Source organism: Prunus persica, chromosome G3 (genome assembly GCF_000346465.2).
Source record: "Prunus persica cultivar Lovell chromosome G3, Prunus_persica_NCBIv2, whole genome shotgun sequence".
Classification (NCBI taxonomy): domain Eukaryota; kingdom Viridiplantae; phylum Streptophyta; class Magnoliopsida; order Rosales; family Rosaceae; genus Prunus; species Prunus persica.
Genome location: NC_034011.1, coordinates 21,517,808 through 21,544,014, shown reverse-complemented (window position 1 = coordinate 21,544,014; position 26,207 = coordinate 21,517,808). Strand labels below are relative to the sequence as shown.

The following is a 26,207-nucleotide window of genomic DNA, read 5'->3' as shown; positions in this document are numbered from 1 at the left end:
TGTCTCTACAGAATACTCTTGTAATCTCAGAAAGAAACTAATGATATTGGGGAATAAATATGAGAAATGCAATTAAATTCAATGAAGCGAAGCAATCATCCAGCCCTCTTGTGTAAGCTAGACAATCCACAATTATTTGAATCAGTTGACCTATTCCCGATTATTTTTTGTATTAGTGACATGTTTCCAATCATTACAATCACTCCATCCACATCATGCTACCAATGTGACTCAAGGCCACCAACTGGAGATGCCACATTTGCCTCCAGAAGATCTTTTTGGCCAGTTCTGCATCCACTCCAACACTATTATACCATGAACATGATATTCTCAATGATCCAAAACTAGACCAGAATCGTTTCAAGAAATACTGTGACAGAACCCGAAACGAAATGCTGAAATTATCACATCTCCAATATCTGTATCAGCAAGTCGACCTCTAGTTCATCTTTCTTTCTACCACTCCTCTCCATCAGTTTATGATACCAACACTGTCACCAAGACCAACAAAGCCAGCCTAAACTATAAACTACTTGTACCCTACTCAGCCAATCTACCAATATAGTTAAGAGAACCTTCCAAGTTAAAAACTATGAAAATGTAAGAATTTGGGGTCCAAATAAAATTCAGGGAGGATATTCGTAACACTCTGGATATTTTATATAATGCAATTGAATGAAACCACTAAAGCATTCGAAGGGCACGAGTCTTGCTTTCCAGTTACTCTTTACGAAGCCCCTTGCTTGGAATAAGAGGAAGATGGATGTAGGGCGTGTCTGTATACATACACATATAGTATAGCCGCCCGGCTATACTATATTCTTTTTTGAAATGGCTTTTTATCATAAAATATGTTTGCGAAACTATCAGATTACATCCTTAAAATTTTTTTGTATCACTTATGGTCCCTAACATTAATATAGGTGCTCTTAAATAGTCCCTCTGTCAAAAAATTGTTAAATTCAGAAATATAATCGTCAAATCAATTCAAAATTATAAAAAATATATATTTTATTTCCTTCCCTTCCCTCTTTCTTTCTTCTTCTTCTTTCTCTCTTTCTTTTTCTTCTTCTTCTTTCTATGCCAAAAAAAAAAAATTTCCAGCTAATAATAAAGTGAGAGTATGATTATACTTGATTTCATTCCTTAGAAATTGATCATTAAGCAGCAAATATCTTTAACTGGGTACTCAATTTGATCTCTTTCTTGGAGCGAAATACAGTTTTGAATTGGTCTTGACACCAAACACAGCAGATACTTGATTCATAACAAAAACTTTCAAAATAAATATACAATAAAAAGAAAAGAAGAAGGGCTTAACCACTACCCAAAGGCAAATAGATTTGAAAAGTTGAAAGACAGACCAAACTTCTTCAAGTACGCTGGAAAATGATGAAGATGACAATCGGGGTGGTCAATCGCCACTTCTTCTTTACCTATCATGATGCATGGAATTTTAAAATTGGTTCTCTATATTAGAAAAACAATAAAAAGTAATTGAAGAATCAAGTTTAGAATCAGTTTGTGCCTCCCTGAAACAGAAAAAATAACAGGAATATATGTGTTTGTGGATTGATCCTCTACCACCATAATAACATAATGCGGATAAAATATATATATACATATATTATAATTTTGGATTGATTTGACGATTATATCCCTAGATTTAACAGTTTTTTTTGATAGATGGACTATTTAAGAGCACCTATATTAACTTTAGAGACCATGAGTGATACAAAAAAAATTTAAGGATGCAATCTGATAGTTTCGCAAACATCAGAGACGTTTTGTGATGAAAAGCCTTTTGAAATTTTTTAAGAAATGGTATAGCCGGCTATACTCATTTTCCTACTCCTTTTTTTTTTTTTTTCAAAAATAGTATTTGACACGTGGCACCTAGGCCCTGGGCACGTCCTTTTTTTTATTATATATAAATAGTATAGCCATGCGGCTATACTTTTTAAAATAAAAATTTAATTTGGGAAATTTAATATTAAAAAATATAAAATTAGTTTCTTAGTTTTTGTTTTTTGGCCTACTTCTTTAATTTAGGGCTCGTTTGAGACTGCTTCTCTAGGAAGTACTTCTGCTCATAAGCGCTTCTTACAAAAGCGTTTTTATTATAAAAATCTAGAATTTTCTTAAAAAATTAAAGTGCTCTGTGGAAAAGCACTTGGGAGTACTTCCTGAAGAAGCACATAGCAGGTGCTTCCCCATGAAGTGCTATAGAAACGCTTCTAAAATTTTTTGCCAAATGCTATCAAAAGCGCTTTTAGTTATCAGAAAGCGTTTTTTGCCCTTTCAGAAGCACTCCCAAACAGGTCCTTAATATATGTAATTAAGTAATATGTTAGCCTTTTTTAATTACTTTAATTAGTAATTATATTTTAAACAACAAATAGAATAATGAAATTAAATATTGCATTTGCTCCACTATGATACAACTTTCTAAATCAAAGTCCTAGCACTAGGGCTTTCATTTCTAGCAAACTTTTTGGGTTTATCTATGCGACTATAGAAGAATGATGATATGAATGTTCTCTGCGAATTTATAGGACAAACTCAAAATATTATTTAAAAATAATTCAAATAATTAATTAACTAATCGGGTTTAATTTAAATCACAGAGTCCAAGAACCCTAAGGCCCAAGGCTAATCTTTTGATTAATTAAGTATATATATATATTTTAATATTAATTAAACATTGAACACATAATTATTGAATAAGAATGATATATACTTTATAATTAGAAAACGTATAGCCGCCCGGCTATACTCAGTTTGCTTTTAAAAATAGTATAGCCGGCCGGCTATACTCTTTTGAAAAAAAAAACCAGTGCTACTCGTTTGACTGACTAGTATAGCCGCCCGGCTATAAAGATTCTTTTTTAAATTTTTTGAGAAATAGTATAACCGTGCGGCTATACTCATTTTCCTAATGTTTTTTTTTGTCAATAATAGTATTTGACACGTGGCCCCTAGACCCAGGGGGCGTCCCTTTTTATATATATAACTAGTATAGTCGTGCGGCTATACGCTTTAAAATGAAAATTTAAAAAAATATTAAAAAATATATAATTAGTTTCTTAGCTTTTGTTTTTTGGCCTACTTCTTTAATTTAATATATGTAATTAAGTAATATGTTAGCCTTTTTTTATTACTTTAATTAGTAATTATATTTTAAACAACAAATAGAATAATGAAATTAAATATGGCGTTTGCTCCACTAGGATACAACTCTCTAAATCAAAGTCCTTGCATTAGGGCTTTCATTTCTAGCAAAATTTTTGGGTTTATCTATGCGGCTATACAAGAATGATGATATGAATGTTCTCTGCGAATTTATAGGACAAACTCAAAACATTATTTAAAAATAATTAATTAACTAATCGGGTTTAATTTAAATCACAGAGCCCAAGAGCCCCAAGGCCGAAGGCCAATCTTTTGATTAATTAAATATATATTAATTAACCGTAAAGGTCATACCCACAAGCCACTCAATTGGACCACTTGCATGGCCAATCCAAACTACTCTATTTGCAGGAGTAAGTCTTGTAAAGACCTCCAAGGAACTCTAGTGTTCCAATGTGGGACTAATTTCAACTCAAACATGTGAAATTGTTGATGAGAGTTCACCATACGAATTTGGTTTCTCTAATTGGGTATTGCGTTGAAGGCGACACTGTGGCACTTGTTTGTGGGTAAGTGGCCAATGGAAATTTGCAACATCGTATATTAGCTGCAGGTACAATACTCTTATGTATTAATATTAATATATTTTGGACTTAATTGTTGCAATGGTCTCTAAACTAGTACACTCAAGTTGTATTTTCGTCCATGACATCCAAATCATAGACACAGATAAAACGTAGACAATCAGGAGAAATATATATTTCATCGGTCATTAGTTATTAGTTAATCTATTGATCATGAACAGGGAGATTTTGCACTCACCTATGTAGTGTATAATTAAGTGCCGTTGGACCAGTGTCATACTGCACCGCAAGTGCCAAGGTATCAGTCGGCATTTGTGTTCCATAAGAAGCATTAGGCAAAGGCCTGAGTTCTATCGCTGATATAAATAGAACTCCGAAGGCTGTGTTCACCAGACAAACATGTATATATAGTTTCGCAGTGTGACATGAATTAGCTCTTTGATCGTTGTTGCTTCTAAGGCATTGCTTCTAGGGTTATTTGTAGTAATGGTCCCTCAACTATACTTGGAGTTATATTTTGGTCACTTAACTCTAAAAATAGTTACAGAGAGATCACTCAATTAGGTGTTGTGTTGCACCATTAGTCCATACCGTCAAGTCTCTCTAACGGTATAGGGACTAATGGTGCAACACAACACCTAATTGAGTGACCTCTGTAACTATTTTTGAAGTTGAATGACCAAAATGTAACTTCGAGTATAGTTGAGGGACCATTGCTACAAATAACCCTAGAAATTAAATGGTATAATATTTATCTATAACACTAGTGCTAAGAATAGGTATGTAACTAAATATATCTAAAATCATTGTAGGCACATACATATTGAATGCCACATAATGTGAAAAAAAGAATCTCCTTACGTTGCCTTTAAAAAAAAGATTTAGATGACTACATGTGAGTCAATTAACATTTTGTCTAACTTTGTTAGGAGCAAAGAATTCAACTTATATGAATGTGATATGACTTCAATATTGGTTGTGTTTGCACTTATTATTACTCTTGTTGTTCTAATTAATTAGTATGATTATTGCTTGCCACCAAATGTTATTAAATTATGCTGTCTTTGGCATACTTTTTCCAACTTGTCACCTTCTTGGCATTTTCCCTCATGTTGCTTTTTGTTCTCCCTTCGCTTTATATCCTCCTCTTTGTGATGCAGCCGAATAATAACAAAGGATAACTTCGAACAAACTTAACTCCGTCGATTCTAAAAATACTGGAATTATAAGTAAAAGAATATGAGAGAAGAGTCACACTCCCCCAACCATTTAGGATCTTTTGACTTTCCAAAAATGGTCCATATTCTTGATAAGAAGATACATTATTGATTATGAAACATTTGCAATACATACATAATACACAACCTGCAACGATTGAAATAATATATTCCAATCCCATTATTTTAGTACGTACTGCTACCTAAATGAGGGACGTAGCATAGCGATTGAATTCTGAGACATCATCTCAATGGAATTTCCTATTTCAGTGTGATCGCCGCTCTGCTTTGTTCGAGCCAGTTCGGTTGCCAAACACTCCTTTAGTTCTACCAATACCTGGCTCATGGATGGCCTGTTGATGGGGTGTTTAGATACACATGCCATTGCTAATTCCACAGCTTTCCAGACAGAGCTAACATTGAAACTTCTCTCTAACCTTGGATCAACAATGCTGTAAATGTCTCCTTTTGGAAGCAACAAACCAACCCATTTACTTATGTGAATTCTCTCATGTGTGTTTATAAAAGCAGGTCGACAAGCGATAATCTCCAACAGTACAACCCCAAAGCTGTAAACATCACTTTTCTCATTTAGCCTGTTTGACATATTGTACCTTCAAGCAACCATGCAACTCAAGTCATATCTTCTGCAAAAGAATTTGGCTAGAACGTCCATTTACATATGGTTTCTTTCTTCATTCATGTCCTTGCTTTATCTTTAATTTGCTTCAGTGACATTACTAATATTTTGAATATTAAGGACAAATACCAAATTAATATTAGTTAGAATTTAAAATGCGTTGGGATTATATTGATATATCATTACCCAGACTGAAAACAAAAAACTTACTCGGGCGCAAGGTACCCTGGAGTGCCAGCAACACCTGTCAATATATGAGTCCCTTCCTCTACACAAGATGTTGACTCAACAACCGAAGTCCACGGTTGTTCCAGTTGAAACTTGAAATGCATATCCTCCTTGCAAGAAGAGGTCGCTGAAAGATCCATTACCATTAGATTAATCATGACTTGCGTGGGTCAATAGGCTTGAAAGATCCATTATTAGTTTTTTTTTTTTTCAGTCTTAAACCACTACTAATTGTTAATATCCCATCATTTTTAAACTACTAATAATAATGGGTGGATTTATTAATATTGCATCTTCTAAGCACTATCAAGAAAAAGAAAAGCACTTCAAAGGACCCACTAGTGTAGTGATTTGGAGTAATTGCTCTCCCAAGTAAGGTCCTGAGTTCGAGTCCTAGCATTCGTATTGTGTATGTGAGTTTAGTATATTATCGCCCCTCTCAATAGAAAAGGCCCTCAAAAGAAAAAGAAAAGCACTTATCAACTATATGCTAAGCTCAACTAGCATGGATGACGTGAGTAACAAATCCTAATTTTCAAACTGTGATAATTGTGGTATGTATTACTCCAATGTGAGACTTACACATCATGACTTGTATCACGCCAACTACACCAATAATCCAATCCAATCCTAGGCACCAAAAGATTAATTTGTTAAAAGTTTTTTCATTTTTTCCTTTTTGGTTGAGGAATTTTGTATTTGAATAAGAAATGCCAAAACTTTTTACCTAGATATTGATCAGAACACACAACATGTCAGAGGTGTTGGAATATGGATTTTAACCCATATATGCACACTCACACACTTAGCTGCACAATTTATCAAGCATAAGGCAATGGAATGCAAAGGAGGAAAAACTGAAGATAAAAACAGAGGAGTTTTTTGTAAGCTCTCGGTTAGCTTCTATTTCATTTCTTGGAGGAGACTTTTATTATTCTCCCTCTCATCTCAAGTCTTCTTGCACAGCTTCGTACACTTTTCTTTATACACATCAAACCTTTTCATATTAGTACACGCCTCTCTCACCAACTTTAATTTAATAGAGCATAGATGTTTTCTATCAATCTCTTACAATTAGTTATTACATATTAATATTAATACAACAAATTAAGCTTAACAAAAGGATCATTAACTTTAATGCCAATGCCAATGGCATATGCATATTACTATTGATTTTACCCATAAAAAAATAATTGATCTAAAAAGAAAATGGAGGAAACTAATGCATCCCAACTCCCTAGCTAAGCAAATAGTTCAACTACCTAACCGAGGGATTTAGCATAGAGATCCAACTATCAGACCTTATCTCAATGGAATTTGTTAACTCAGTTTTATGGCTCTGCCTTGTTCCAGCAATCTCTGTTGCCAAACTATCTCCACAGCCTTCCATACAGTGTTCGTGTTGAAGTGTCTCTCCAACCTTGGATCAACGATGCCGTAAATGTCTCCTTCTGCAAGCATTGGGCTCACCCACCGACTGATGTGAATTCTTTCACGTTCCCTTGAAGAGTAAACAGGTCGACAGGAAATAATTTCCAACAACACAACCCCGACGCTATAAACATCACTTTTCTCGTTCAAACTTTTTGCTAGGTTGTACATTCAAGTACAAGTTACAACCATTTGCAAATCAAACATCACATTTTTTAGTTTCTGATATTTGATTTGAATGCTCCAATTAAGGGATGGATAAACTTTAAAAAAACAAAAAAAATTACTTACTCAGGGTCGAGGTAGCCGGGAGTGCCAGCAACGACGGTCAATATATGAGTGTCATCATTAGAGGGGAAAGTTCTGGATAGTGCAAAATCAGATAGCTTGGCTTGGACATTTTCATTCAGCAAAATGTTTGTTAATTTTACATCCCTGTGGATTATTGGTGGCTTACAGCCGTAGTGCAGACACTCCAATCCTGCATTTCAAGTTGATACAACACATTCCAAAAATTGAATTAAAAGAAAACAAAAGAAAAGAAATTAAGGAGGTGCTAGCTAACAAAAATATTGTTACAAATCTTCTAGTGACCTTGTGCAGCGTCTATTGCTATTTGAAGTCTGTCTTTCCAAGTCAAGATATTTGAGCTGCTACCTGCATCCATAACAAATAAAGAGCCTAAAGTTATATCTTCTCCGTCGAGTCCACTAGATCACAATCCTGTGTTAGCAATTGAAAATTTGTGAGAACTATTTCCATTAGTATTGCTTGCCGGCTTGCTGCTGGTGACCTGCCAATTACGCTTGTAGCAAGTGTACTTTTCCTGTCTAGTATTACTTCCCAAAAGTCTCCTCTTAATGGTTTTGATATCCATACAATTGAACGAGATTACGAAAGTTATGATCCTCATTGTTCTTGTTGGTTGCAGTTGACAGTCCTGAACAGTGGGAGGGAGAGATCAAGAAATAAGCTGTCTAATTTCCAATTCAAAGTAAAGGAAAACAGTGTCGAATATTTCTATCCTGGAAGCAGGACTTGAAGACCATTTATGCTTGAGGAATTTCAAATTGTGGGTGAACGTAGCAATTGAGGCTCAAAAGTGATTGGAGACTCTTGTCCCTCGTAATGATACTCGGAGATCCAACTACAAGAAGACAAGTAATTTGATACAATATTGTTTTGTTACTTTGAAGGCTGTAACTCTAATTTTATAATGGAAATGCTTAGAATTTTCTTTTCTCATTTTGTTATTCTGCTTCCTACTTGAATGGATATTTGCAAGCCGAATTCAGTGGCAGTGGCTACACGGGGAGGGGGGTTTCTCACACCCACATCGAACTTTGGTCTGCAAGCCAATGCCTTTTTTTACTGGGCTAGATTTCGTTGGCTTTTGGGCCTAATTTTATTTTGTTATGTTTTAAGTCAATCCAGTTTTGGATATGGGAGATTGACGAGCACCAGAATTCACTTACACAGTCACAGTTCACAAGCAGTTTTCAAACTCGAAAATAAATAAAAATGACGTGAGAAACACATTCACATTCAAATGGACTGCCTATTAGGATCACGCTGTTTGCATGTAAGGCTTGCCTGACTGCCGTACTAGACTAAGACTAGGGTAAGCTAAGTTAGGCCACCCAATCATAGGGGCAGCCAGCCAGCCATCAAACCACATTTATTTCTTCTTCTTCTTCACTCCCATCTCAGAAATGGTAAGTGTTAATGAGGTCTTAATCCCCCTACCCCTTTCTTATATACTTTGTTTCTCCCTTCAGAGTTCATATGGTTACAAATGGATTTTGCTTTTGCAGGCCAAGAAACCTGTGTAAACCACAATACACAAATAATCTCTCTCTCTCTCTCTCTCTCTCTCTCTCTCTCTCCACATACAGAATACATATCACCCTATCTCTATCTCTCTGTACTATATTGTCACCAGCATTCAGATCTTCTGTGTTTGTTTTACGTACATACAGATTGGGAGATGTTGTCATGGCATGCAAGTACAAATTCAATTGATGTATCATTTGGCTTTATCTTCTCTTTCGGTGGAGACATAAGGGCGGCCATGAATTTCGACGTCATTCCAGGCAAACTCTGAGAAGCCAACCGGAAGGGGAACTGATTAACGTTATCATTCAAAAGCACAGGTTAGGCTCCTTCTGAGACCCTTGACCCTTGTAATGTATACCATCTTGTGTATGAGGTTTTTATAAATGAGTCTCAGCATGAGGTCAAATCCATAAAAAAGAAACGAACATCAAAACAGGAAGGATCCGAAAATCAACAAGGGCAATAAGGCCATGACAAATTCTTTATTCAAACCATCTAATGGTGCAAATGCCAGTTTTGAATAACAAAATACCAGATTTAAGTTTCATTGGAGAAGGTTATCCTATCAGGTTAGAAGATAAATGGAAGTGGGGCAGAGTTCAAACTCTGTATCATCAGCCAAATGCAAAGAGGTTGCTGTTTCCTATGAAAAGGTGAAGGGGCATGAAAGCACTGCTCCAAACGGTCAAGACAGGAAACAAAGTGAAGATCAAGGAAGCAGAAACCATCAAGAGCCCGTCATGGATAATTACAGAGGTATTGGTTTGTAACAGCCCATTGGAATGGGGTGTAAACCTTCCAGCTCATCTGGTCATTATTAAGGCAAGGTAAAATTTGTGCGGTATCTTTTCCATTTGGTTCCTATATTTACTAAGAATGGAAGTCCACATCAAAACCATAACTCTGCCCCCCATACAATAATTTCTCATGGAGACCTTAGAGGGCATTTACAGATGCATCATGGAGACCTTGAAGGGCTTTAAATACAATTTCAGATTGTACCAACAATAAAATATAGATTTCTCTGAAGGCCTATCTTTTGAGGTGCCCTATGTGAAAATCCCACATCCAAAATCTACACCCCTATAAATGTGTTTATAAAGAAAGCACCATGATCATTGGATAAGTGTGCTTAACATTGAAAACTTGGGCCAATGGGCATGGCTATAGGCTAGGCTTTAAATTTGACTTTCATTAATAATAATTATATTAATCAGAGACCTGTGCCTTGGGCCTCTTTGGGCTATGAAGAAATTTAAATAAGACACCCAAATTGGTTTCACAAAAGACTTAATAAATAGAAATTAATTATTATGTGGACTTTTTATATAATTTTTAATATATTAAATAATAATTAACATACAATTACTAAACAAAGTAATTCAAACATATATTAAATTAAAGAAGTAGGCCAAAAGAAGAAAGTAAAGAAATTAATTATATATTTTTTGAATTTAATATGTATTTTTTAATTTAAAACATTACAGCCGCTCGGCTGTACTATCCCAGCGCATAGGCACCGCCTGTCAAACCAGTAAAGCCGGGCGGCCATACTATTTTCTTTTTTAAAAAAAAAGGTAGAGGCGAGTAGAGCCGCGCGGATATACTATTTCTTAAAAAATTTCAAAAAAATCTAGTATAGCCGGGCGGCTATACGATTTATATATGTGTGCCCATCACCGATGCGCCACGTGTCAAACATGTACAGCCGTGCGGCTATACGATTTTTTAAAAAAGAAATTAAGCAAAACGAGTATAGCCGCCCGGCTATACTATTTTTACAAGACAATTAGGGGAAAACTTAGAGTAGCCAAATATATATATCATTTTTATTCAATAATATGTGAGAATTGGGTGTATAATACGTGAATTGTGTGTGTCTTATTGAAATTTTTGTAAAAAATAGGCATATTAAACATGAGAAATACGTGCGTACGTGTGTAATACATTATTAAGCGTGAAAGTGCTAGAATGTTTATACGGGTAATAACAGTAAAAAAGTAAAAAATAAAAAAGGGGCAGTAGATACCCGAGTAATGGCCTAATAGAAATGAATACGGCTCTTGGGCTATGAAGAAATTTAAATAAGACACCCAAATGGTTTCACAAAAGACTTAATAAATAGAAATTAATTATTATATGGACTTTTTATATAATTTTTAATATATTAAATAATAATTAGCATACAATTACTAAACAAAGTAATTCAAACATATATTGAATTAAAGAGTAGGCCAAAAGAAGAAAGTAAAGAAACTAATTATATATTTTTTGAATTTAATATATATTTTTTAATTTAAAAAAGTACAGCCGCTCGGCTGTACTATCCCAGCGCATAGGCGCCGCCTGTCAAACCAGTAAAGCCGGGCGGCCATACTATTTTCTTTTTTTTAAAAAAGGTATTTCAAAAAAATCTAGTATAGCCGGGCAGCTATACGATTCATATATGTGTGCCATCACCGATGCGCCACGTGTCAAACATGTACAGCCGTGAGGCTATACGATTTTTTAAAAAAGAAATTAAGAAAAACGAGTATAGCCGCCCGGCTATACTATTTTTACAAGACAATTAGGGGAAAACTTAGTGTAGCCAAATATATATATATATATCATTTTTATTCAATAATATGTGAGAATTGGGTGTATAATACGCGAATTGTGTGTGTCTTATTGAAATTTTTGTAAAAAATAAGTATATTAAACATGAGAAATACGTGCGTACGTGTGTAATACATTATTAAGCGTGAAAGTGCTAGAATGTTTATACGGGTAATAACAGTGAAAAAGTAAAAAATAAAAGGGGCAGTAGATACTCGAGTAATGGCCTAATAGAAATGAATACGGCTCTTGGGCTATGAAGAAATTTAAATAAGACACCCAAATGGTTTCACAAAAGACTTAATAAATAGAAATTAATTATTTTGTGGACTTTTTATATAATTTTTAATATATTAAATAATAATTATCATACAATTACTAATTAAAGTAATTCAAAAAGGGTAAGATGTTACTGAATTACATATATAATTACCTATCACATTAATCGATTTAATTATTTGTGCTTTTACTTATTAATTAACATAATCGTCGTGAATTAGAATCATTTCAATATCCATATGTTAGTAAATCTAAATAGAAAATTGAGTTTCTCTTTTTTATTTGTGCTAGTAAGCAAAACAAGGCAAAATGACCAAACAAAGATGGGAAATGCTTGGCTCCTTAAAATTAAAGAGGAGCTCCTCCTTACAATCAATGAGGTTTTGACACATGTTAAATTTTTATAACATTTTTTTTCTTTTTTTGTTGGATCTTTGTCAATGTTGCTTGAATTTAACAAGTGCCAAAATCCCAACGGTTGTTAGGAGGAACTCCTCTTTAATTTTAAGGAGCCAAGCCTTGGTCGACCAAGCCTATATGATAATTTTTATAGAAAATTTGACTTTATCCCCTTTAAACTTATTTATTCTTAGCTAATTAAGCTTGATGTATCAGATTTTATACTTTCAGATCCCTAAAATACCCCCACTTAAAGTTATATTATCAAAATATTTTTGTTGTAATTCAATTGTCATTAATGTCCGTTTCGTCTGATTAATTTTAAATTTTGGGTCCACAAATATTGTTGCTAGTGAGTCATGACTTTTTAGACACAGTGGAAGGCCTTCTATGGAACAAATGGGCCAGCGTTTGGCACCCAGGTTAGCAACTACCCTCAATGTCCCAACCCTGAGCTGATCAAGGGTCTCCGGGCACACACCGATGCCGGCTGTATGATCCTGCTCTTCCAAGATGACAAGGTCAGTGGAGATGGCCAATGGATTGATGTGTCCCCCATGCGCCACTCCATTGTTATCATTCTTGACCAACTTGAGGTATTAAAATTAGGGGGCGTTTAGTATCCTATTTAAATAGGGAACTCAAAAACTTTGATTTTTCTTAAAAACAATGAGTTCTTAAATCTATTTTTAAGATTCAAAAACTTGTTTAGTATGCAACTTGAAAACTGTTTTCAAATCTTAAAAATTTGAGAACTTATGGGTTGTTAAAAAAAAAATAAAAAAACAGATATTTTTATTTTTAATAATTAGGGTGTTTTTTAGTTGTTCTTGAGTTTGAGTTTTTAAAAATAAGGCTACCAAACAAGTTTTCTTTGTTCTGAACTCAAATTCTGTTTTTAAATTTAAAAAGTTGGATTCCAGTTGAATGCCAAACATGCCTTTATTCACCCCAAATAACGCAACTTTCCAAATTAATGTTACTTCATGCCCAAGTCTATTTGCTTACATATATAAAAAAAAAACTTACAATTTTGAATTCCGCTGTAGTATAGGTGATCACTAATGGGAAGTACAAGAGTGTGGTGCACAGAGTGATTGCCCAAACTGATAGCACCAGAATGTCAATAGCTTCCTTCTACAACCCTGGCAGTGTTGCTGTCATCTACCCTGCACCAACACTGGTGGAGAAAGAAGCAGAGAAGAAGAATCAAGTTTGCCCGAAATTCGTGTGTGAAGACTATATGAAGCTCTATGATGGCCTTAAGTTCCAGGCCAACGAACCAAGATTTGAAGCCATGAAAGCAGTGGAAGCTAATTTCAGTTTGGATCTAATTTCAACAGCTTAAGAGGAAATTGAGTTTTACTAGAAGCAGGAAAGCTTGTTTGTTTAAAGGAATTACGGGTGTGACCAAAGTTTTCGCATGAACTATATTTTAATTATCCAAAGCTGTCACCTTAGAAAACAAGGACTTCTTCAACCAAGAAAAAAGAAAACAAGGGCTATAAAATCTGTGGCCAAATAGCGGCAGCCATGCCGAAATGGTGAACATCTGAAGCTGAAGTTTTCAAAAGCAGCAACAGAGGATGATCAAAAGCATAAAACCAAATTATAAAACAAAAAAGGAGCTTTCAAGAGGGGAAAATCACCATAAAGACCTTTATATTTGTGCCAATGATATCAGGATCTGCAACCAAGACTAAGTTATTTTGGCTTAATTACATCGACAGAAGAAAAGCCGGGAGGGAATGGCAGCTCAAACTACTTTACGGGTTATGGAAAGATAAGTTGTTCCATAGAATGATATCCCCTGTAATAAATTAATGGTTTACATGAAACGCGAGAATACAAACCTACACTCTATTTCTCTCATAATACGAGATGTCACGTGAGAAAGAAATAGATAATGATTACATATATCCCGGATCATGTAAGTTTCTCACACACATGAGCTGAGCATCCTTTCCTTAGCATTCATGATTGTCAATACAATGAGAAGTTTCTTTTGAACCAAGCAAAGAATCATCTAGAGAATTTTGAAATATAAAATCATTCCCTAACATGATCATGACGATCACAACAATAATGTATCTTTATAGTAACTTGGAACATCCCCACAACAAAAGGGTTCAACTTGTGCAAGTGGAGCGTCCATTAAGTACCTACCTTCAAGTTTTAATGATAACTGGGAACCTGAAAGCATCTCAGAATCTAAGAAAGATCCAATTCATAATCTAAAGTGAAGGTTATTGAAACAAACATTTATATAAAATCAAAGTTTTCTGCTAATTTTATGTCATTGTAGAGAAGCTTGATAACTACACCTTCAAGAACCTTAAAAACAGCCAACTAGACCTTTTTTGTTTCCTTGTCTTGCAAAGTAGAACATCGTAATATAATCAGAGACAATATAATTAAAAGACAAGAACCAGACATACCACACACCTGCTGCCATCATGATTTCGAGAAGAGGAATCCTTCCTTGTTTTGCGTAGGGCATCCTTACGAGTGTTTTTTTGACTTTTTGTTAGCATTTTTTGCCCATTTAGTTTTATTAACACGCATGTCAATAGACTATTGGTTTTACGTATTTGTCTATTTAAAGTAGAATAGTTCTGTTTTGGAAATTCTTCTTAAATGAGGACAATTTTAGTTTATTTCAAGACATAACTTTACAAAATTTAAAAGTGAAGTATAAAGTAGTCGTCATTAAAACCTAAAAGTGTCTCTACAATTTTATTTTTTTATTTTTTTATACAAGCGATATTCTACTTTAATCTAATTTAAATGACTAGCTGCAATCTCGGTGTGTTCTTTGTCTCTAAGGCAACGACGGCATCTATGGTGGCGGTGGCAACAATGTCGGTAGAGGCTCTGTTGGTTTTTGGTTGTTTGTTTACAGTTGTCTTATTTTGTAATAATTGCATCAACTCCTTGTGAGTTGGGTGTTTGATTGTTTTCTAGTCTATATTGTATTTTGTACTTGTGAGAGTTAAAAGTTGTAGTTGTATTTTTGGGCATTATGATTCATGTCAGGTTTGTTCAAGCATGCAGTTTTTATGTCGACATTTCTCTGGCCTTTTGTGGCCTCTATGTGGTTACTATGTTTACATATTTGTATTACCCCTTTTTGGGCATTTGTATTTGCCCTTGTGGCTGATGGTCTTTATGCCTAATTTATGTATACAATTATCGCTTTTCTCTCAAAAAAATTACAGGGATTCGAACTCTGGTGCAGAGTGGGGAGCATATCCGTTTTAACTAACTTTTCTAAGTTGAGGTCTGCAATGTTAGCACCTCTTAAGATCATCTCCAACCCAAAGGTTGGAAACTCAAATTTTGAATTTTGGGTCTAAAATCCATTTACAACCCATGTATTTTAGGGGGTGAATTTTGAGATGGGTGGAATTCTGGACGGAATTCCAGTATGGGTTTTGCCTGGACTAATAATTTTGTGTGAAGCACAACCCATGATGCACAGCCCATGTGAAGAGGAAAATGGAGTGTGCCGCGTGTGACAGAAAGTTGACTACTCTCCATTTGCTTTAGCGTGACACGTGGGAGCACATGGTGAATGAGTCGTTGGAATCTACGACCCCATTTGAAAGATTAAGTTATTTTGTTTTTTCTAATGCAACGATTATGATAAGTTTAGGCAATCTCAACGATAAAATTTCATTGCAACCAGCTGAAATTTAAATCCAACGGTCAAAATAATTTTTCTAATAAATCTAAATAAGATCCAACCCTAAAACTCATCCCAAACTCTATAAATATCCATTCATTTGTTAAATAATCCACCCAAAATAATTTTTTTCTTTTCTCCATTTGTTATATTTGTTCATTCTCTTTTCATTATTTTTTAGAATGGCCCCAAAATCCTAAAGATGTGTGAATTGGAAACCACAAAAAGATGAGGCATTGTGCAAATAGTGGATTTTTGTCTCTAAAGATGGTGTTATTGGCACTAATCAATCAAACAACTCATTTTGGTTGTGTGTGTACTACAAATTTTTGAAAAATGATCCAGGCATGGCTGGAGCCGACATGCGAACACCCCAAAGGCCAATGCAAGGCATGTGAGTGGCTCCCATCTTGAAGATGTGGTGAGTACCCATTTTATTCAATGCTTAAATTTATAATTCTAATTCTTTTCAATTATTAACTTGCTTTATATTTTATTTCGTGCGTAGGATATGCATGCAAAAATACTTTTCTTGAATGATAATAAGCCTCTGAATAGGTCTTTCAAGTTGTATCTTGCTTGCCAAATCCTAAAAGATTGCCCAAAGTAGAACGAGCTATGTGAATCTCCTACACAAACATTCAGAGATTCTTCTCACAGTGGCAATACAATCAAGTTGGAGGGAGATCAAGATGATGTGGTCATGCCCACTCCAAGGGCGTTCGGACGAGATAAATAGAAGAATGAACAAAAGAAAGGAAAATGTGTTGAAGTTTATCTCAACCAAATAAATTTTGTATAGCCTTCCCACGTGAATTCATTGTAAGAAGGAAAATGAGATTGAAGGAGATTGTGTATTCAATTGAGTAGAATAACACTTCTTAAATAGACAAAAAGGATAAAATGAAGGTGATAGGAAATCAGGATAAGATACAAAGGGATAAGGAGGAAGAGAGGAAATAATGACAACATGACAAAATGAGATGACCTACATGTATGATCATAATTGAATGAAGATATGAAAAGATTGGGAAAGTTAAGGGAATCCAATAAAGTGAGATGGACAAAGATGAGCAATGGTTCAGAACATAATTGAAACAAGACAATATGATATTGGAAAGAGTTTAGAAAATAATTAAATGAAGATATGAAAAGATGGGGAAAGATAAGGGAATCCAATAAAGTGAGATGGACAAAGATGAGCAATGGTTCATAACATGATTGAAACAAGACCATAGGAGATGCGAAATGGTTCAGAAAATAATTGAAGAAGACAAGTGGAGGTAGGCAAGAGTTCAAAACATTATTGAAGAAGGATAAAGGATAAAGGAATCTAATGAAGTAAAAGTAAAAAACCAATTTACCCATCCATTTGCCTATAAATATCTACCTCCATATGCAACATAATCAACCATACCAATGGAACCTAACATTTGATTGGTGATGCCCCCATCCTGTAATAATCAAGAAATGCATTGAACAAATGTTCCTAGAGTCTGACTTCACTCAAAGTTCATAAATCCAAGCCGAGAAGCTATATCAAAAGTCCAACACCAAGATCATCAAAGAGAAATTTGTAGTTCATGTGGCAATGACACAATTCATTTAATACTAGAACAATATAAAGAAAAAAATGGAAGATAATTATGACAATGGCTTCAAAGAAGGGTCGGCATACGCAAAAGTAGCTGCTGCAAGGGCTATGGATTAGGATGATGTAGATATTGTGACCGCATTGCAACTAACCAAATAATTCATGTTCCATTGTTTTTAATATAAGTTGTGTGCTACTTGTTTTTCTTTCGAAGTCTATGAAATAAAATGTTGTTGTGCTTGTTTTTATTTTCAAGTGAAATTATATTATATTTTAGAATTTTAATTTTTTTAGGTTAAGATGTTCATAAAATTAAATTGAAGCAAAAATCATTTTTAGTAAAATTAACGACAACAATGATTAGAGGTTGATTATTCTTAAACAATTAAATTTTGAGCCCTAAAAATACATGAATAGTTGTATTTTGAAAAAATGAAATTTGAATTTAGACCCTGTTTAGCGTGGTCTAAAAGAAATATAAAAGTGCTTTTTTGACCGTCAAATGTGAACCAAACACTGGACACCTTGGCGCTATCAAAAATATCACTTCCAAGACATTATGCAGTAAACGACGGTTTGCGTAATTTTGGAAAAGCACGAATTTACAGTACGTACCATACGCCTGAACTGAACCTTCCCTCAGATTCCCTCAAGCATTTTTATTTGGATCATCAATCTTTTTCACTCTGCTCGAATATACAGCTTTCCATGTACTATTGCACTGTATTTTACTTTTCAATAAAATACAAATATTAAAACTGAATTTTTTTTTTTTTTTAGAATTCCAATTCTGGACCCCACAACTAATTATGACGGAATTAGAATTAGATCAACTCTCAAATTCTGAGTCATCCCAAGTACAAGATTCATGGACCATCTTGATTTGCAATGCCAAGAGTCAAGTTGTTTTCGGCATCAGCTTAGTAATTTAATGAAAATAAAAGTGGAAGGAGAACTAAAATAATTATAATAAAAAAAGGGAAAGGGAGGAGAGAGGGTGGTGTGAGATGTGAGGAAAAAAGGGTACTAACACTCAAAGCACATAAAGTGAGATTATATATAGGCTGCTTATTATTTATGAATAAGGAAAAAAAAGAAGAAATAATTCCTTTTCCGCTGAAATGCATACCAGGAACTCATCATCACCTTTTCCTATTTATTCCGACAAAGTAGAAAGGACCTAGGATTCTCTTCTTTGACTAAAAGAAGAAGCAAAAGCCATTCAATAATACTTGGCTGATTTTACCTCTTTGAACATGAAAATGGCATCGGTAGATGTTTCAAGCTAGAAACATCAAACATCTCCATGAACCTTTGATCTGCAACTCTGGCTTTCGCAGCTGCAAACCGCTGGTATTCGTCAAATACAGATGTCAGGCACCACCTCTGCAATTTTCTCAAGCATCCCACAAGACAACCAGTTCGATGCTGAAAATACGATCAAAGAAGTTAGCAGCCAATAACAACTTAAAAACTGTCACGGATTATTCAAAATCCGGCAATGAATCCATATGAGATCAATCAATAGTGCACATACCTTCCCTCGTTTACAATGAATTAAGACAGGATGATTCCTTACATCTGCATTGCAGAAAAGTAAATAAATGTAAGCATATAACAGTGCTGTATTTCTGGTCTGTATGAAACTAAAAATGATGAATTTCTTGCAGTACCAAGGACAACTTTTAGCGCTTCACGGATTGTATCCTCTGGGATGTTTACAAAAGGCTCCTGAATGCACAATGAAATTTTGAATATCAGGTTATAATTTTGAATATGAATTCATGTTCTAACTAGGAACTTGGTTCAACATTCATGCAATCAAGTAATTAAAGATGTACAACGAGGAAGGATTCATGGACTCTATCATTGTTTACTAGAAATAAAGAAAAACTGATCCTGAATCTGTTTCAGGATGACTAAAATTAAGATGCATCCACTAAAACTCAGACCAAAAAACGTTCAGATATGTAATTGTTAAAACTGATCCTAGACATTTGATAATACTATAACAATGATTCTAGATTGGAGCAAGACAGATGTAACGGTACCTACAGGCTACACCTAGAGTGAGAAGTACCTTTGTAAAAATTATGTAGTGTAACAACATTGGCAAGGACACAAACTCCTGAATGTGTATAACAGTAAAAGCTTTACTTCAGACAATAATACTCAAAGTAGGATACTTGAATTTTAAAACAATTGGGATGAGACAAAATCTATTAAGTTTTTAAAGTTAGTTTCTGTCAAACTAACGAAATCAAGGGAACCTTGGCCGACAGTTCAGTGTCAATATTGAAATCAGACAGTATTAAAGAAATATACATCACTTGTTTTCCAGCAAAACTCAAAACCAAAAAGGAACGACATAATTTAGATAAAATTCAAAACCAAAAAGGGTATTAAACAATAGAAAGAATAAACGCATGTGATCAGTGTAGATCACAGAAACACAACGCATGCATTATGTCTGAAACTGAAAGGAATCCATGAAACATTGTTTCTATATATGACAGAAATCCTGGCCCTCTAGTCAGATATGCCAAGACAAGATAACTGCCATCCCACACAAAACCAAACCAACAATACCCCACAGAAATTTAAAATTTTCATTATTAACAAAATCATGTAGTTATCATATCATTGAACTTATCACGCAACAAAAACAAGGACGATCATAATAAATGAACCATTATGACTCAACCACCAAAGCATCTTGATAAGGATTAAGGAGTGTTGATTAAAGATGAAGAATATATGTGATATTTGATTGATTTATCGAGCCATATAGGTACAAGACTAAACCACTAGCTCTCTCGCTGCTATTCAACATATGCATATATACAGTCCCCTTCTATTGAGGGATCCCTCAATAGAAGCTCTCCGTATATGTACATATATCTTAGCTAGGAAACGGTATTGATATTATTTATGATATGTGCCCCAAATGTCAGGAAACGCAGAAGCCTCCAAACGTCTACTTCATTGGTAAATATATCCAACCGCACTTTCTTAACTCTTTGTATTACCAAAGTAATTTCTAAAAGATCACACTTTCATCAATTTCCTCCATTTCAAAAGTTCAATTTGAATGTAAGCAGCACATAGTAGTCACCGGTTCACAATAATCAACTTAAGCAGAAATTTTTTTAACTTAGCTTAAAGAGACGATACTCAATCCCATGGAATTCAAAAAAGAAAAGTAGACATACCTTGTAGCCTTCAATCCCAAATTGAAAGAGCTTAATCCCATTGGACTTTAAAAACTCCACGTTCGCCTCTGGATACGGCTCTGGACACAGACATCTGCATACACACATGAACATAAATTAATCACATAAAAATATAATTCAAACACAAATTTTTTTTTTTTTTGAAAAAATAATAATAATCAAAACAATATCAAACACTTATATATGAATCATGATGATGTTATTACATAAGTAATGGCTTACATGATGGAGCGGAGGCCTAGGGTTTGGAGGAAGGAGAAGTTGGCGGACTCCGGGAAGCCGGACCTGAAAATGCCGTTATCGACCATGGAGAAGTTGAGCGGCGGAATGAAGAGGTCGTCGGCGCAGTCGTCGGCGCCGGCGACTTGCTTCGCCGGAGAGAGCACAACGCCTCCGGCGACGACTTCGATAGTCCTGCACATCTCGGTCTTGGTCCCTTGATCCTGATGGTGATGATTAGGATTGAGCTCCACTTTCATATCCAGCTTATAAAAGAAGAAGAAGAAGGACAGACGAGGACAGAGAGAGCGTGGTATTTATAGAGAGAGAAAGTCGGGGGCTTGGCTTGGGGATCGCTTAGGATATTCCTATAGCCTTTGCTTTTGCTTCGGGCTGCGATTCTTCTTTTTATTTAATTTTTTGGTGACAGGCAGTTGAAAAAGGGGGGCATTCTCTCAGATAAGAGAGGAGAGAGAAAGGTGAGATGGCGCAGGTTGTTAAAATGAGCTATGTGCGATTGCTTCCATGGTAACTGTATTTATAGAGGCAAAGTGAGAAATTTGTGTTTGGCATAATAAATAAATAAATAAGAAATATAAACAGCGTGGATCTAGGTGAATAAAATCGTGAAAAATAAATAAAATATTGAAGAAAATAAGATAAATGAGCGAAGCGAGAGCGGCGTGTTTCTTATTTGGACGCCACTTATGGAAAGGGCGCGTAACCATCTTAATTATGTTTTTACCAAAATAAGTCTTCTTTTTTTTTTTTTGGGTACATGAAATCAACAATTGGATTAGATGAACTTTTTTTTTTTCAATGTTAATGTAACGTGAGAAAACTTGTGTTGCGTATATCACATTGTCTACGCATTAGCAATGCAATCAATAAATGTGATTTGAATATTTTTCATTACGTGAGTAACTTTGTTTAATAATAAATGTATACAAATAAAACTAATCTCGTTAACGTAGAATAATTCTTGTTTAAGACCAATACATATGAGAACTTACAGACGAATAATGCAAATGGAACATCATTCAAAATAACATATATATATATATATATATATATATATATAGAGCAAGTATTCCATCCTTTTTAACTTCTCTTGAGGTCCCAACTATAAAAATTAGTTTTACTTGATCATCCATCCTCATTAGGCTATTTCCTTGTTAAATTATACCTGAAAAGCTCCAATCATGAATTAACCCACTTATTTAATAAAGACGATACTTGCTCTTTCCGGATATTAAGAATATTGATAATGGTTCAAACTTGCAATCGATGGTCCAATGAGACGGACGTGTTAAATTGCACCATCAAGCACAACCTCACAAACTCACAAGAATAAAATGGTTTTATAACTTTATATTATAATCAAACATTATATTAATTTAAATATCGTGCATATATATATATATGGAAGTGGGAGAAGAATATAAATGGTACATTCTAAGGAATATGCTCGTTGCAAAGAGAGAGACACAGAAGGTTGCCTTTGTATTATAGTGAGTTGGAAATGCGAGGCCCGTGCGCCACGTACTTTATATCTCGTCGGTTTGTGTAAAATCCCACGCTATCAAGTGTCCAGAAAAGTGTCCAAAAAAGTCACTCGCATTCTTTGCTTACTCATTGCTGACTTGGTTTCTTCACTAGCTATTTTTAGGGCCACTATTATTGATATATAGTGTTATCAATTTACTCAAATTTTAATAAACGATAATATATAAGGGTTTTTGTAATTTGAAATCAATTGTGCAAATTATACATACTGTAAAAGGAGTAAGCAAAGATTGCGAGTGACTTTTTATGGCAACGGGGTCTAGTCCAATAAAAAATAATATTAATTTGTACATCAGTGATCTCAGGTTCAAACTTCTATAGCACCTTGTAATGGCAGACTCATGAATTTTTATAGGGATAGGCTATTTTTTTTTTAGAAGAGATATATTATAAGCTTTTTTTCTCTTGAAACAAAAATGTAAAAAATATATATATATAAATCAAACAAAGCCACATTACGAGTAAATAAAACACAAAGAAAGTCATTGGATACTCAAAAAGTTTAGGTTGATAAGGCCCCAACTTGATATAAACCCTTCGAATCTCATCATGTTGATTGATTGGGTGTTCACAAATTGGAATGTGTTTCCTTGGATCTCGTTCTAAAGAAGCAATATCAAACTCTTTAGGTTAAATTACTTGAGATTTGAGTTCAATAAGTTCCTCAGGAATTGAAGTATCAACATTAGATGCAGAAGCTGTATCTTTGTTATTGTTACCACTTTTATTTTAAAGAATGAATAAATAGTTTTTTCCTCTCTTTGCCGGTCTATTATTATCATATGACATGATATCCTACTAGACACCAAAAATCATATATACTAATTAATAATTCAAGTTGCAAAAATAAAACACATATCAACAATCTCCAAAATTTTTCACTCAAACCCTAAATCATAAAAACTTAACAACAACAATTAAAATTGGAAATTGAATAAATAAATAATAAAAAAGAGAAAAACTCTGAAAATAGGTTGGTAAAATTTTTTAGAGGATGAGAGCTATTTCCTCTAGGCTCTCAAGGTTCAAATATGGCGTTTTGGATGGCTAGAAGAATTTTTTTTTTTGTTTGCTCTCTATGGGTATAGCCCAATATAAGTATGATTAGAATAGCTCAAGTTGGTAGAGCCTTAGCGTGAGTTCTGCTTCTAATCAAATTTATATAGGTTTGGATTGATGTTTATTATTTCCTATATGCTTCAGGAGTAGGCTTATTTTAAATAGAGGACTGAGTTATAATTTACTTTACTTAGATTGGGTTATTATTAGTTTATTAAAAAAAGAAAAACAATGCATGTGTGGGCTATATTTATTTGGTGTAGTGGGCTAATATTTATTTGAGTAGGAATAAGTCTATAATAATAAGACCATGTTCAATATTTTATAAATGTTCCCCTAGGCTCCAGCCTAGGCTTAGGTCCGCCCTTGCACATTGGTGTGTGTGTGTGAGAAACTCACATCTCTTTATAATTTAGACTATCACTTATTATTATTATTTTTTTAACTTCCAAAATAAGTTGATGGGTAAAGAGATTCTAACTTCCAAATTGAATCTTAATCATATATATATTTTTTAAGTTGGATTTTGGTTTAAGTAATTAAACGGTCAAATACTCTAGTACTTTTGGTAACATGGGGTAAGTCACATGGTTGGAGGCTTGGGAGCTTTCAACTGAATTATTCAAAGGTATATGTTTTTTTGTCATTGCTGACATTAGTCTGAATATTTGTGGATTCAAAAGTTATCCCTACTATATGATAAAATAGTTTGCTTAACTTTTTCAAGATCCTTTTAAACTTTTGACCAAATAATAGAGGCATCAATTTGTTGACGGGCTATATCTACATATGCATAAGATGGAACCACTATCTAGACCTATTGCCAATAGCTAGTCTTGGGGCCTTGTTTGGCGATTGGTTGAAGTCAATTTTTATGACTCATATTATTTTAGATGGGACACAATATATTGAATTATTGCTCAATTAAATCAATTTAATTAAAATAATTCCAATTCAAATCGAGCAACCAAACAAGCCGAAAGGTTTTAAAATTTAAACATATGTATATGAATGAGTCGTGAGTCATGAAGTCTAGCTGCTGACATTATCTCATTCTATTGGACCAAATTAATAATTTATAATAATTCATCAGCATGCTATATATGTTTAAAGTCAAAATGAAAGTCATGAAGCTGTTAAGTTCCATTTTATTTATTTATAAAAGCGATAGAATTTTATTTGATTAATATAAATAAAGAGTACAAATGATACATAATGTAAAAGGAATTATTTTAATAACAACATGACAGATATGGGTAAAACTTCCCTAATAAACTAAATTGGCTGAAAAGTTGAAACAATGTAGAGAGAATCACTCTAAAAAAATAACTTTTCTATAACCCTTTTCAACTGCCATAATTTCCTCAAATTACTGCTAATCGGCATGATTCTCCTCCTAAAGTTCCATTTTAATTTTTAAAAATTGAGACAACGATATCGAATACATGCATGGCATATCATCACACATGAGAGCATGAGCATGGAATATCATCACTATTTAATTACTACATTAATCCTCACTCTTTAATCACTAAACTATAGTTTTGCCCTAATTAACTACATTCGGTCACATCCCAAAACAACGTCTTAAAACAAAAAACCCGTCCAAAAAGTATGACTGTGACATGCATGTATGCACATGGAAATCAACCTTACATGCTTATAACATATCCCAGCAGACCCATAACCATAATGTACATAATTGATCATGCTTATCATATCTTTACTTAGAAGATGCACGAAAGTGATTCAAAATAGTTGTTGTGGATTTTTTTTAGTATGCTCTTTCCGCTCCACAACTTACATATGGATAATAATTATGTGACATGTCAGACTCTTATAATTAATTGAATCCTAAAAATTGACACCCCCACCCACAATGATATATCGTTTTCGAAGAAAGATGCCAGCATGACCAGGAGTTTGTCAAGTCTAGATTGAAAGTAGCAAATGGCCTTGTAATCATCAATGATATTAATATGCTTCCACTAGCTAGAGATAAGTGTTATATCAAGGTTATGAGTTGTCCACCTATATGCAATAAATGGATACAAGTTTCAATCTTTGTGAAGTAGCGTATTGCTTTTTCTCACTATGGAGAGTTCGAAAGAAAATACTTGTCTTTGTTGGGAAGTAAAAATTCTTATTTTCTTGTTAATCACAATTTGTCATGTGTATAGAAATTCTTTTTTATATTTTTCGTAAATTATTTTTGTATATGTATCGATCCGTAATTTACAATCAAGATAAATATTTCTTTTTAAAAAAGGAGGCAAGCAATATCTCCATTGGAAAATCAAAATTCGTCAAAGCTATTATATACTCCTTCCTTGATTAGTCATGCATCCATTATTTTGGATGAGTAGCTTCAATAAGTTATCTCTCTCTCTCTCTCTCTCTCTCTCTCAGCATTTGTCTTTTATATTAAAATAACAGCACCTATATTTTCTATACTATTATTGTGTTCATGTTTACGTCATTTTAGAGTTTAAAAGTTTTGTGAAAAA

The 26,207-nt window shown here is 34.0% G+C and overlaps 2 protein-coding genes across 2 annotated transcripts; one reads left to right on the top strand and one right to left on the bottom strand.

The window, feature by feature from the left end:
• On the top strand, positions 9,732–13,718 carry LOC18782609 (1-aminocyclopropane-1-carboxylate oxidase). The gene is made up of 3 exons (XM_007216366.2): positions 9,732–9,824; positions 12,716–12,940; positions 13,399–13,718. The coding sequence occupies exons 1-3, from the start codon at positions 9,732–9,734 to the stop codon at positions 13,690–13,692; spliced, it is 612 nt and encodes a 203-aa protein (XP_007216428.2). The 3' UTR covers positions 13,693–13,718.
• Positions 18,634–21,622, bottom strand: LOC18783703 (probable tyrosine-protein phosphatase At1g05000). The gene is made up of 5 exons (XM_007215898.2): positions 21,079–21,622; positions 20,836–20,929; positions 19,297–19,354; positions 19,161–19,204; positions 18,634–19,051 (listed from the first exon to the last, which is right to left on the bottom strand). Exons 1-5 carry the CDS (start codon positions 21,333–21,335, stop codon positions 18,866–18,868), a joined length of 639 nt encoding a protein of 212 aa, XP_007215960.1. The 5' UTR covers positions 21,336–21,622; the 3' UTR covers positions 18,634–18,865.